The sequence below is a fragment of the Styela clava genome, chromosome 9 (assembly GCF_964204865.1).
Source record: "Styela clava chromosome 9, kaStyClav1.hap1.2, whole genome shotgun sequence".
NCBI classification, from domain to species: domain Eukaryota; kingdom Metazoa; phylum Chordata; class Ascidiacea; order Stolidobranchia; family Styelidae; genus Styela; species Styela clava.
In genome coordinates this window covers 11662902-11677651 of record NC_135258.1, presented here as the reverse complement: position 1 = coordinate 11677651, position 14750 = coordinate 11662902, and the positions used below count along the sequence as shown (strand labels likewise).

The 14750-nt window shown below is 31.2% G+C and overlaps 1 protein-coding gene across 2 annotated transcripts in view; it reads left to right on the top strand.

Moving 5' to 3' along the window:
• The window catches only part of LOC120338879 (reelin-like), a 36524-nt gene that overhangs the window by 17520 nt on the left and 4254 nt on the right, over positions 1 to 14750 (top strand). Inside the window, exons 33-59 of one of the 2 annotated variants that reach the window (XM_078115878.1) lie at positions 142 to 306; positions 682 to 784; positions 1283 to 1441; positions 1887 to 1984; positions 2200 to 2367; positions 2840 to 3025; positions 3395 to 3666; positions 4060 to 4283; positions 4483 to 4724; positions 5777 to 5936; positions 6481 to 6548; positions 6961 to 7079; positions 7452 to 7612; positions 7839 to 8086; positions 8474 to 8650; positions 9368 to 9518; positions 10076 to 10253; positions 10467 to 10663; positions 10964 to 11098; positions 11534 to 11592; positions 11901 to 12064; positions 12505 to 12719; positions 12824 to 13052; positions 13385 to 13557; positions 13827 to 13927; positions 14124 to 14267; positions 14596 to 14724. In XM_078115878.1, coding sequence (XP_077972004.1) covers positions 142 to 306; positions 682 to 784; positions 1283 to 1441; positions 1887 to 1984; positions 2200 to 2367; positions 2840 to 3025; positions 3395 to 3666; positions 4060 to 4283; positions 4483 to 4724; positions 5777 to 5936; positions 6481 to 6548; positions 6961 to 7079; positions 7452 to 7612; positions 7839 to 8086; positions 8474 to 8650; positions 9368 to 9518; positions 10076 to 10253; positions 10467 to 10663; positions 10964 to 11098; positions 11534 to 11592; positions 11901 to 12064; positions 12505 to 12719; positions 12824 to 13052; positions 13385 to 13557; positions 13827 to 13927; positions 14124 to 14267; positions 14596 to 14724 — 4425 coding nt within the window. Of the gene's footprint in view, positions 1 to 141; positions 307 to 681; positions 785 to 1282; positions 1442 to 1886; positions 1985 to 2199; positions 2368 to 2836; positions 3026 to 3394; positions 3667 to 4059; positions 4284 to 4482; positions 4725 to 5776; positions 5937 to 6480; positions 6549 to 6960; positions 7080 to 7451; positions 7613 to 7838; positions 8087 to 8473; positions 8651 to 9367; positions 9519 to 10075; positions 10254 to 10466; positions 10664 to 10963; positions 11099 to 11533; positions 11593 to 11900; positions 12065 to 12504; positions 12720 to 12823; positions 13053 to 13384; positions 13558 to 13826; positions 13928 to 14123; positions 14268 to 14595; positions 14725 to 14750 lie in introns of both variants that reach the window. The other variant, XM_078115877.1, reaches the window with a different exon arrangement.

Here is a 14750-nt window from a genome sequence, read left to right as displayed (position 1 = left end):
AATCTTCTCTGAATTAATTGTAATGTTACTGAATTCAAACCTGAAAACTCATGTAGATTGATGTGATTAATAGCAGCTTTATTCAGCACCTTCACACACTTTTTTAGTTATATTTTCTATTAAACATTTGACCATTTACAGGGGTTGTTGAAACATGGGATTTTCATCTTCACTCTGGAAGTTTTCTTCAATTTGATTTGATAATGAGTTGTCAAGGACATAACCCAGCAAATGATGTTTTGAGCCTGGAATATTCAACTAATATGGGATTATCTTGGCAACTTGTTATTCCTTCATGTATTCCTAGTAAGTTTAAAATTCGTTCAATTATTTCAGCTTTGATATGATTTATAGTTTTGTAATCATTGAAGTCTATTTGGATGTACCTATATATCTGTATTTTTATGTGGTTCCTAATTATATTTGGAATTATTTTAGATTTAGACATTTTATTGTTGGTTCAAATACAAAACTTGAAACAACTTCAATATTTTTTTGACAAGTACAAATTGTGGTATTGCTGACACAAAATTCAGCACTACAATTTGAAAAAATCAATTTGTTATTACCAACATACAAATTTAGATTTGGTGCATTTTATACAGCAATCAACATAATTCAAAATTTTGAATTTAAGTAAATTATATTACAATATTAATGTTTCTATTATATTTTTTGCAGGTACATCTTCTGGTTGTGACCATGGTTTTGGAACTTTATTTTATGCTGGACTTCATCAAAAGTGGACAAGACGAACAATATCTCTTCCTGAGTCATTAACAAGGTATAAAGGGGTCTGATAATATTTAATCTATTTTTACTGGACATCACTCTTTGTTTTCAATGGTGATTAGCTCTTCACGCCAAATAATTGGGAATGTTTAATTTGAGGTCAGAAATATATGTTTTTCAAGTATTTTAAAGCCTTAACAGATTGTTGAGATATTGATATGAGTTATTGCTTCCTTTTCTTCTCAATGATGGCAGTTCTCAAACTTCAATTTCTATACCGTAGAAAATTTTTGTATTGAAAAAATAATGTTTTGAACTATTATTTTCAAGGTATTAATTCCAATTTATCATGGTATACGAGCCAACAACTATTGTTTAATTCAGTAATCAAAATAAGTTTTACAAATGATAATTATTTTATTCAGATAAACAATTTGTGATTTTTCATCTATGACACATATTCATAAATGCTGGAAAGCAAGCCCCTGCTGTATCTGTCGACATAATTTTCAAATTAAACTATACAAAAAAAGTTCCCCTTTTTCTTCAGTTCTCCTAAGATTCGTTTCCGCTGGATTCAATATTATTTCACGGAGGGTTCGTCATGTTGGGGAATAGATAACGTATATCTAGGAAATGACTGTCCTTGGATGTGTAATGGACATGGCAGATGTTGGCCTAGCCGAGAAAACGCTGAAGCCAGTTGCATGTATGCACAATTTTATTAACTTAAAGTAGATGAAATATGTATTTATGTACCTTAACTACATTATCTTTACAAGAATCATGAATATGTCCAACATTGTTTTAATTAAGCAGCATTCAATGATTTTTAGTACACACACCCAGAAGGTCATTAATTACATGGGGTCTGCAAATTTAAATCTGTGACATATATAAATGACCTAATATCTAGAACTTCAGCCGAACAGCGTTTCACTAGGATAGAACAGCATGATATATATACAAAGTGTCAAGCTTATTTGAAGCCTCATAGAAATATTGTCGAATTTTCTTCCATATTTAGCTTTATTATCTTGGTTCCTTGAACAGTCCAAAAATAAGAAGTGCAAATTCATAATTTTTGTACCTATAGAACAATTTATTTTGTGCCAAACTCTGGGTCTACTATGTATTTACCTTATATTTCAAAGTTGTGATCCTGGTTACAATAAACTTTCATATTGCCAACCATCTGTGAGTTTGTCACCTGAACTAATGGACACATTTGATGAACCATGGACCAGTGAAAGTGAGTTGGTGTTCAGTATGTTAAACCAAGGAAAAAAAAATTAATCGTATTTAAAACTCGGGCCGCTCAGCTAGATACAAGTCTAGATTGCCAATATGTAACAGCTAAAGTGCCAGCAATCTTCTAGTATATTCTTGTTCAAAAAGTTATTTGGAACAACACGTATTTTTAATGTACATTTCATTGAGATATTCAAACGTTTGTTCTTGTTCCAGACAAGTATTCTTTGATAGTTGGTCAAGATTCGGAGTCTACCTCTGATATAATTGTAAATGAAGAGAACATTCAGATGGGTTCTGCAGGAATCCGTATGATAAGTACTACACCTATGAACACGACTGACACTAAATATATGCAGTTTCATGTAACATATATTGGAAAAGGTGAGAATTCATTAGTAATTCTAAAATAATTAGAAGTACTAGATGTACTGTTAAGTTACTGTCTCTCAGCATGTTACTTCAGAAGAGTATTTGCGGAAGAACACAGTGCTCGGATATGCCTGTATCACACTTTCACCAGTAACTAGACCAGAAAGTTCTCAACTTGAGTACAATCATACCTGAGGGGTTGGCAGAATTTTAATTTACAGTATATCAAGTTGTGGTTCATATACTGTCTCTAATTTTGTTAGTTTTCTTTTTTTTTGTTTTTGCTTCATTTTTTGTTTCATTTTGTTTGTTAGTTTCATTTTTTTTTCTTTATCTAACTTTGGGGTTCAGATTTTTACAGCTGACTTATATTGAACTAGGTCACTTTTTGACTTTTATTAACTTTTATTTCTATAAATTACAATTTATATAAGATTAACTTCTTGACTAATTAAATACATATTGAAATATTTCATTTTAGCAGTAAATCCTACCAGTACGTTGATAATACAAAGTAGCAAAAATGGGGGAATATCCTGGTCAACTATTCATAAGTTATATGGAAAGGTTGCTGATGAAAAATCAAGAAACTTTGTTCATATTGCTTTGCCTGATTATGCTCGACACGAAGCTGTTACTTTCAGAATTTGGCAAGCCAATGCAGGAGCTGGTATGTGTATTACTCTTCATAATTTATTTTAAATAGAAATTACATGTTTTTGACAATATGGTTCGTATTGTTTTGTTTGTATATTTATTTTATTGATTCAATTATGTCTCACTTGTATGTTTATGCCATTCAAATACTTCATTTAGATACAAATTATTTCTTTTCTGAATTTGACTTTGAAGGGGTTATTAAATTTTGATTCAAACTTTAGAGAGTATATCGAAGATAAAGATAAAAAAAAGTTTCGTAAATTTCAGAAAATGATTTGAAATATTAGTTCCAATAAGCTATTTAGATAATGAAATCGATATGAAACACAAGAATCTTGTCTTTATGCTATAAGTAACAGTGTTTTTAATCACTTTTTAGCATCTTCGATATTTGAAGCAGATAGAGATGTTTGGGCAATAGATAACTTATTTATTGGCGGCCATGAGTCTGGATGTGAAGCCCACTTTTTGGAAGATGGTTTTGACAGGAATGAGCTCAATAAAAATTGGTTGTTAGAAACAAATGATACGATTGTAGATTTTTGTAAATCTGATGCAAAAGCTGCTGCAGTAAACCATTCTATTGTTGGCCAACATTCTGTTACTACAAAAGATTTGTGTATTGCAGAAAATTATGTTTTACAATTCAAGGTAGGAGTATTTCTCATTTGCAATCTTTGAGCTGTCAATGCATCTGAAACAAATAAGTAGCTAACTAATCTCATACTCAACGTGGACTGGTAACCGGACGAAATGCGGGGATGCGCCATGTGGTTACGTTTTTACAAAATGCAGTGATACATATTATATAGATAGATCTTAGCACATCATTGCTTGCCCTAACTCTTCCATCAGTATTTTTTCTGCTTGTAATTAAGGACTCTTTGTTTTTGCTTTTAGCATTCTTGTAAATTTTTAAATAGATTGATTTTATTATATATAAAATGTGATCAGTGACCTCTTCGACCTCATCTTTTTATTCGAAATGAAATAACTAGTTATCGATTTTTCGGTCTGAGAATCAATATTTTTCAAACTTTTTAGATTGCAGTTGGATGTTCAGCTGCAAGTTCTTCCTTGCATGGAGTCCAACTTGAATATTCAACAGATCATGGAATAACTTGGTCCCTTTTACGATCATCTTGTCATGGGAATGAACCATTACCAAGTGGCTGTTCAGACAAATTCTACCCTTCTTCTATTTATTACCCTGGAACTCATCCAGGATGGAAAAGATATACAATTCCATTGAGTAAAGATTTGTGTGGGTGCGAAACTTATTATATTCTCACCAACATTTTACACATTTGCAAAAAATATGTTTAATTTTGCAACCATTTGAAATTGATTTTAGATGTTTACATATTGTTTCGATAGGCATATTATTTATTGTCAGATCTCCTCTGTATGCTATTATATTCTATACAAAGTCATGCTCCACATTAAAATTTTACTGGATTTTCACAGATCTGTCAGATTCCGATGGTATCAAGGGTTTTATGCTGATGCATTTGCAGCAGCGAGTGCAGTGACATGGGGAATAGATGATGTTTATATCGGACCTGGATGTGATCAAATGTGCAATGGACATGGTGTTTGCACTAATGAGGGAAATAAATGTATTTGTGATAGTGGATTCACAGGACCAACTTGCTGTGATTTGAATTTAGCAACACCGACCTATTTTATAGAAACTTTTAACAAGCCTGGTGAGTGATTACTTATCGATTTTAATCGGTAAGTATGTTGATAGGTATTTGTCTGTTTATCTGTCTGTCTGTCTGTTAGATGCACACGATATCTTATGAAGGCGTGGTTGAATCTGCTCCAAATTTTGCATGTGCATTTATCATATCTCGGACCAGAAGCCTATTGATTTTGGATGAATTATGTCGTATAAATAGCGAGTTATTATTTAATTAGTGATGGAACACAACATGTCACTATGGAGTAAGAGCGCTGTTTTGGGGGATCCCCTAACTTTTGATCGATAAGTCTTCGGTCTCTGACCGATATTCTCGTTTTTTGTATTGTTAATCTTCGAGTCAATGACTCAACTTCAGATGTCTTTTTCAAAGATTCGTTCAAAATGACTTGAGTTATCTACTTAACTTGGAACACAGAGAACATTTCAACTAAGTCCTCAAAAGCAAAAATAATGAACCAAATACGATTTACCAATAAGATTATTGCTATATTGGAAAAATTGAAAAATTCACTGGCTTGTGGCAGCAATTACTTAAAGTAGACCAATGTAACTAACGCTCTTCTAAATTGCTGTTTATGAAATCTACAATGACTGAAAGTTGCCTTGTGACTTGAATTTGTAGTGACTCTGAGGTGTATTGACTTGTCTCGACTGGGTACTCAAACTTTAAAATTTGCTGTCAGACTGGGTTCAGAAGCTCGTTCCCAACACTGGTTATTTTCATCATTGACATTCCATTGCTATTACTGGTGAAGTTATATGCCTCAATTTAACAAAAAAAACATTTCAACAAACAATATTGTCATGTTTTGTACTATATTTTTTTAAAACATATTTTCTCCAATATTGTTGCACTGTAGGATAAGTTTTTAATAGAGCCAAGTTTAGGATTACATTTGAGTGGCATCAGATGTTTTATTGATTAGGTGTTCACCAAAATATTGGCATTGAAGGTAAAACACCTTTTATCTTTTTAAAATTGATATTACATAGGTACTATAAAAATATAAATAATTTTAGTAATAATAAATGTATTTGTCACTATTTGCACAGAATTTCAAAATGAAAAATGGAAAACTTTGTCTGGAGGAGATATTATTCGACGCTCAACACAATGTGAGGAAAAAGATGAAATAAGACAATGGAGCTATATTGTTAATAAACCAGGAGTTCGGATGCTTGAAACACAAGATATTGACATGAGAAATGCAGAGTAAGTTTTAAAACATTATGTTTTTAAAGATTATTTAATAGGGAAAAATCTCATTATCAAGTTAGTAAGCTTTGTTAATTTTTATTTTTGCCTTCGTATATGCCAGTATGTGTATTTCATGTATACAAAAAAAGCTAACAGGTTGCAATCATTTTGGTGAGTGTTGTTGAAGTTGTTAATAGTGTTGGACTTGACCATGATGGAATCGCAGGGTAAAATATTGGGTTTAAATCCCATGGCCACCACCTCACCCATGGTGTAATAAATTAGGTTAGGCAATGTGGAATCGGAATTGCTTTTTTTTTGCAATAGCTGTGTTTGCACAGCCTTGTTTAAAGCAAAAATCATATAAATACGTTGAATATAAAATATTTCATCTGCTGTATTCACTATTGTGATAATTCACCATTGTAATAATTGCTCATCAGGATAACCGATGTTTTTTGATTCAAACTATCAATATGAAATACTGTTTGTTCGAGAAAATAGCATTATTTTTGAGCCTATGAACGAAAAATTCATCAATTGTATTTATGTTTTATAGGTTCATCCAGTTTTACATGATCTTTACTCACGAATCCAAAGAGGATACAATAAATGGGAGAAATTCAGGTATTTTGTCTGGATGGACTTCATTCCTAAGTTTTACTTATAGTACAGGGCATTTATAATAAGGGAGTTGAATAATCTACAGGTAATAGTGTATTTAAGACCGTTGACAGGGAATTTACAAAAAATTATGTCAGATTACTAAAACCTAATGCATTGGTCAAATTTGATGTCATAATGCTCTTTCAAGGCACAGCGGGAGAACTTTTCGGCAAATCATATATTATATTACTTCCATTCATGAATCAATCATAATATTTTCTGACAAAAAGGTTCAAAACAAGTTTTTTCCAAATAAAATAAATTCAAAAACTGCTGATATGATCGAATTAGTGTTTATTTTTGTCCTTTCGCTCGAAATTTTGTCTCACTCAAATGATGTCTGTCATAATGAATAATGTTTTCATGATATCAGAACAAATAGCGGAAATTCATCCAGTAACTGAATACATTTATCTGCAATACTCAACTGATGGTGGAATAACATGGATAAAGTTGGAAGGTTTTCCATTTTTATCAGCAAAAATTAATGAGGTATCATAATTTATGGTTTTATTACGTCCATAATTTTGAAGTAAATTTGAACTAAATAAAAACTTACATACAATTAATTAAAAAATGAAGTTTCAGAAAGTATAGGTATCTAAACCACATCTTCAAGACTTCTAAATTATAAAAACATCAAAAAAGTCAGCAGGTTCATTTCAAACTCAATTAGTGCAAAATATAAAAATTTAGAACTGCAATTTTGTTGAGATTAATTACAGATATAGAATGAATTTCAAAAGTTCAGGATAGTATTTGATTTGAATATTCAACTTTTTCTTTGTTCAAATTACAATTCATCTTATATTGTTTATTTTTTGTAATGTATTCTAATAATTATATGATTTATTGTCAATCTAGACTCAAAATGTTGTCCTAAAAGCACCTGAAGGAGCAAGATCAAATGCAACAAGATTGAGATGGTGGCAACCTATGTTGAGTAATGGAAATGAATTTGGTTTTATAATTGACAACATTGTCGTTGGTTACCACCACAGGAAAATTGATGATGATTTTAGCAGGTTAGTGATATAGTTTTCAAACCTGGTATATGCTGATAATATTTTATCACTAGATGTACCGGTACATATTTGGAACCACATGTTTGCCTGTAAAAATTTTGCTCTTATTGTTTTGTTTTAGTACTATATCTGTAATTTCTGTAGATTTTAAATTTTATCAATCGTGAGTAAGCAAGCCATTGCTATTGAAATAGTGCAAAATGTGAAACATACCTTTTGCGTTCAGTTACATTCCTTTCAACTGGATTGAGATGTCAGGATCAGAAATACAGCCAAGCGTTGGAACCAGTTGCTGTAAATCATCTTCTTCTAACAAAACGAAATGTGACCTTGTCGAAATTGGAAGTAGCGGAACTGATAGAAGAGATTGTGATACAAATTTCATTACAACAAATGGGGTTCATGTTGGTCAAGGAAGTTTTGTCAGTTTCAATTTAAAGATGAATTGTCCAGTTGTATCCAATCACTGTGAAAGTAAGATCTTATCGAAAGTTCTAATGTCATTATTAATTAGTTTGTTCAATATCAATTTTTTTTTATTTTAAAATTAATTTGAATTTTATTTAGGTAATTAAATATAATGCTCAATTATATTTATCAATTTTTACAATTTGAAATTTTCTACTAGATTTTATTGACATCCTGGACATTTTAATGGTATAAATATAGGTCTATATGTCTGTACTATAAATGCTACTGACCATTTGTATTGTAATTTCAAGTTATTTATAGGAACATTACATAAAAGAAGGTTGAAAAAAATACAATTATCATTATCCAGTCATATTTATTATTATATTTTAATAATAAACTAAAATTCAATCTAGATACTACTGATTCTACATTCTGTATACATTTCAGGTATTGAGTTGCAGTATTCGATAGATTTAGGTAAAACATGGCTCCAACTAGTTCCACCATGTTATCCAAACAATGCAGAATGCACCTATTTCTACCAAGGGAGTTCTTATTTTTCTGATGTTTATCCAGCTACTGATAGTGATGAGAATAGAAATAGAATCATTGTTCCCATCCCTGGTTAGTACATATGTAATAGGTTAGCGCATTTCTTGGTTATTCAGTTTGTTTTTAAGTTTTAATTCGGGTTTAATTAATGTCTGAAATGTTTGTGATGGGTATGGTCATTACAGTGTAGTACTAAAATATGCTGAATATTGTATAAAATCATCACTTTTATATGTGGATGCAGTGCTTTTCAATGTATCACGCTGTAAAACCCTTCGAATTACGCCTAGTATGCTCTCCAGCTTCCCAATTCAGGGGATGGAGTTCCTAAATTTAGGGGGTGGTTAATATTTTCCTATCAGCGATTAAAATATTTGAAACTTATAAAATTTTAAAATGTTTTATGTATCTGACTGGCCATCTGCACTGGTATATTCTTCTGGGTATTCGAATGAAATTATATTCGAGTTAGAAATCTAGAGTTTGGTGTCACACCTCAAGATTAGGTGGGGTGGGAGTTTACCCCTGTAGGGGGATGTGGGGGAAATCACTGATTATGCTATATAATATTGCATACCACTGAACTTGTTGAAATCTGCCAAATATGAAACCGCTTTTTGTATTATCTCTGTGATAATTGCAGAATTTTGCTCGTCATATTTCCATAATGTATTTTTACTCACCGGTTGTATCATGTTCAACTAAATTAGGTTCCACTAAATGTGTCTGTACATGTTCGAAATTAACATAACAATAAACAATTGAATAAACATTGCAACATTATTTCAGAGCATGCATGGTCTCCATCAACAAGATTTAGATGGTTGCAAAGGATGAAAGCAGATTCAAAACTATTGTCGATCGATAATGTGTATATAGGAGGAGTTGAATGTCCAGGAGCTTGCAGTGGACATGGTCATTGTCATCATTCCAGATGCATGTATGTTTATGTAGATTTATTTCAATCAATTTTTGATAAATGGAAAAGTAGGAGAAAATTTTCATAGGGAAAAGATGAATTGAAGATTATACAATTTTTCTAATGAGGAGCATTGTTTGTTCTATTGTGTAAAGTGATAGAAAAAGATTTTTCTTAAGCTTAGTAATATCAACTCGTATAGATGGTATTAATATTCAAATCATTGGAAAACATGCCCATTCTTTTCGCCGATTACAGTTATTTAACGACAGTACAGTTAATGTTGGATGATAAATTGACATATTAAACATATAATAATTATGACATAACAATATGGTAGTTCTCAGTGAGTCTCAAATCAGTGAAAAATGGACTTCTAACAAACCAAAAAAAAAAAAGTTTTTATTGATATTGAATAAAAAACTAATTATGACTGTCATACTGCATGACCGGGACATTTAAGTCTACTGGGCAGGACGCTGGGATAGCTTGTCAAAATTGTGACTGTCCCAGCTAATCCTAGCCAGGTTTCATAAATTGAAAATTAAGGTATAAAGTGAATTAATGTTCAATTTTAGCTGTGATAGTGGATGGACCGGTCATATGTGTGAAACTTCTACCAAACAGATGCCTAAAGAATTGAAAGAAATATTTATTTCGAAATCTAAATTGTCTATGTTTTCGAAAGTAGTTGGAGCTAAAATTGATGAAGTATGCGGAGAAGTTGGATATGATACTTCACTTCACTTTTTTGGGGTAACATGGAATTTCCTTTTTGGTCGTTACAGTTTTCTTCCCTCCTTGTACAGAGCTGGTAAAATAAAACTTTTTTGAACTACTTCTATTAGAAACATCAAAATGAAAAAAAAAAACGATTTTATTATTAATAGTTTTTTATTATCATACCTCAAAATATAACAGGCCTAATCGTAATTGCGCAATAATGATTTTGAGCCATTGATTGTTTAGGGTTGCAGTAGATTGCTTGAAACAATACAATTGAATACAACAAAAGCTGATTTTGTACAATTCATGTATCGCACTGGTTGTTCAAACATTCTGCCGAAAGAAAGAAACAATGGTATTTTAGTTGATTACACAACAAATGGAGGAGCAGTCTGGCACAATCTTGCAGAACTCTATTTCAAAAATCATAATAAACCCAGGTATATTAAAGATATAATATTCATGCTATAATTAATATAAGGATAATAATATTTTACTAACGACATTAGAAAAGATTTTTGATCAACATAGGCCAGAAAATTTTATTATGAAATTTCTTTCTAGTAGAACAGGTATAATGTTTTTAGTAATTTGACACATCATTTTTTATTTTATGCTCATATTATCTATGTACCTTATTAATTACTAGTGTAAAGTTGTCTAAATTATTTTCAGTTTCTTTTTTACTTTCATTGTTTTAAATAGTTTCCATATGAATTAAATTCAACCTATTGATTCAGCTTTATAAACATTCTGTTACCCGAGGCAGCAAAAGCAGTTGGTACACAATTCCGATGGTGGCAGCCAAAACATTCTGGTCTCAACCATGAAGATTGGTCAATTGATAATCTATTAATTGGTGGGAAAAGAGAAGAGTAAGTTCTATTGTGACTGGAATAATTTATCATTCAATAAAATACAGACTTATTCTCATTTAGTGCTTGACCTTGCTTTATATTTGTTATCTATTGTGCATGAATTTTTGTTTTTATGATCAAAATGTTTCTCAATTAAGAATGAATTTTTTTTTTCAATTCTGTTCATTTCAGGAATATCTAGACAATAAATTTTTCACTTTGACTTTTTTTATTTGTTTTGTTGCCATAATGTTTCTATATATGGGAGTTTCCCTAATTTCTTTCAATATAATGCACACATTTTCTTTCAGAAATATTATGGATTTGTTTTTGCATGTTTTGTTTATTTCGCATGTTCTTTTTTGTATTTGATCTCAGGAATAAATACACATTTTTTGCATGTGTCATTTTTTTTACTGTGCTGGGTTAAAACGAAGTATCATCATTGTTTAGGGTCATGCTGAGTGATGATTTCAATGTAGTAGAAAACATTGGGCCTGCAGGACTGTGGTGTAAGTTTGTTTTTGTTAAATAATTTATCGATAAACATATTCTCTGCCCATGACCTAGTTGGCTATACCTATGAGTAATCGTGAGTGGGCATAAATAATAAATAATGCACAACACCTCACCCAGAATGTAATAAATTGGCAATACTAGATCAGAATGAATTTAATCCTTCAAAAAACTAGTAGTTTTCACATATTAGTGGCAGCTTGTATACAGCCTTGTTTGAAATGAAGGCGCAAAAATGATGTATAAAAGGTTTTTAGTCGAACAAATAATTTCTTTATATAAACAAATAAATATTTTAACTTAGTTGATAGAGGTGACAAAGACATGTGGCAATTTTATGATAACACTCAGCCAAATAGTTTCTGTGGAAGAGATAATGTAATATTAGCTGGAACAGTACCAGGTCTGGACACTACAGTTAGTACAAAGGACTTCTTTCCTGAAGAAGGTTTCATGATGCAATATACAGTAAGTAGTGTTTTAAAAAATTGTCACTGTGGTTAACTCCAATAATGCTCATTTCCAAAGTATATTCAGTTGGAAATTATGTGATCAGTCTGTGTACAAAAATATTTAATATCCATAGCCGGAGAATACATATTGTGGAGCTATTGATTGAATTGATATAAATGTGTCAAGTTCATATCTGATCATTTTGGTTTCGTGTAGTTCTCTTCTAAAGTTTATTTCAACCTGTTTGACATTGTATCAACAAGATCTAATTTTCTTGATAAGATGATTTTTTAATCATAGCATTTTCAAGTCATATTGCTAACAAATAGCTATTTCAGAAATACTTGATATATGTATTTACATCTTACTTTGACTTGAGTTATCATAATTTAATATCTGACTTTACATCATATTTATATCTTTCCCATTTTTTAATGAAAACATTCACATTCAAGATTGTGGTTCTGTGTGAAAATGTACAAAAGAATCATCAACCAGTTCACGTTCAATATTCAACTGATTTTGGTGATACTTGGCAATACTTGGTTCCACAATGCATTCCTTCTGATCGTGATTGTTTTGGAAAGAAAATGGAGCAACCATCAGCTCATTTTATAAGTAAGGATTGGAGGAGAAAAACTATATGGATACCGTCATCTTTATATGACCAGTAAGTGTTTTTATGTTCACAATATCAATGTATCGTCATTCCATCTTACAAGATTGTTGTAACCAGAGAATAAATTACCGATGAATACGATTTTATTTTTTCAGACCTGTCAGATTCAGATTTCATCAAGAGGAATCTGATGTAAAATGGGCACTTGATCGTCTTTTTATTGGACCTTCATGTCCAGATGCATGTTCAGGTCATGGTGATTGCGTTGGAGTTCCGCAGGATGATATGTTTAAGACTGGAAAAGTTAACTATGATCTGAGAAGATGTTTATGTGACCTTGGATATGAAAGACCCAATTGTTACCTAAATATTGACAGAAACCATGTGAGATTTAATTTTATTCATTCGCATCTTTTGTGATAAATTTAGAATTTTGTTCATTTTTTAACAAATATTTACCGTATCTTGAAAAGTTATGGGTAACAAAATATTAACTTTTCAAATCTCAAATTTTAAATACAGTTCAGAGGAAAGAATACATCTTAAAAATTTGTCTCAATCTGTAATATTTCCATTCAGTGATGAAAGTTAATTGCATAACTATCTGCACCAGGCTTATGTGATTGATCTTTTCCTACTTTTTATGTAAAATGTAGTACATTGTAATGTATCAATGCATGTGCCTTTGCCTATTTTGACAAAACTTTTTTACGTAGAAATATCTGAAAGATGATTTCAATGCTGGAGATCACATTGGTAACTGGTTAACAATTGAACCTCATATTATGGATACACATTGTGGAGTGTTAGTTGATGGAAAATCTATGGGATTCAAAGGTGTTGGACCGCGACAAGCTGAAACTGAAGATCTTGACTTGAGAGATGCTACGTTAGTTAAATTATCATTATCAATTTGTTTATTTTATCACACAAAGTCAGATTGTTGACAGTCATTGGCCGCCGATTAGAATTAGTATATAAACCAATTTGAAGATGTTAATACACTGATTCTATTATTCATACAATCACAGATTCATTGTTGGAAGAGTAATCTGAAAAACTTTCTGGGGGTGATAATCATACGTATCTTTTCTCGCTTGTCATTTCATTTTATATTGCTAATTTGACAGAACTAGATACTGTCCATTCAATATTTAGATTTGTACAACATAATGCCATCATTGGACATGGTTCACACACTTGTTTGCCAGCTAAAAGAAGAGAAGATGGTTTGTTACTGCAATATTCAACTGATGGAGGTAAAATCGTATGATCAGAGCACTGTGTGCACAACAATGCTTTGTTAAATTTGTATCCGAACAATTTCTGCTCATGTTGAGTAGTGAATGCACCGTAATGTATTTGTTTGGCTCCTGAAATACAGCTCTATTGTAGTGTTATTAAAAATATCACTGTATTGCACATTTGCACTACAGAATATTAATTTCATCACAGGAATTACATGGGAAATGCTACATGAACTAGATTACACATCATTTTCCAACTCAACTCATGAATATGTTAGTTTGCCTTTAAATGCCAAGACGAATGCAACAAGGATGAGATGGTGGCAACCATTTACCATAAACCAAATTACAGGTATTTTAACTATGCTCACGAATAATAAATGTTTTTTTACAGTGACTTTTCTCTTCTGACCTACTGAGCAGATTAAGCATCTCTCATCTTTGCTTCTTACAACTTTTGAGTGGGTTTTCACTCTTTTGAGTGATTGAATGTGATCTTTCTTTTAGTAAATACCTAAGTATGAAAATCATTCATATTTTAATGCAATTGTCTTTATAACATTTGTATAATTCATTCTTGAAACATAATTAGATGTATCCGTTGAAATACAAGAATATATAATATACCTTGTTATTCATGAGGAATTATAAAAGTGAAAAATTGTTGTAAAATTTTCTAGGTTTAGCAGAAATGGGTGGAGAACGAGCAGGCTGGGCAATTGATAATGTTTACATCGGAGGTCATGAAATTAATTCATACTCATTTGAAAATGGATTTGAAGTACATCATGATGGACATGGCAGTCGTGGTAAATTGAAGTTATTCTTTCTAGCA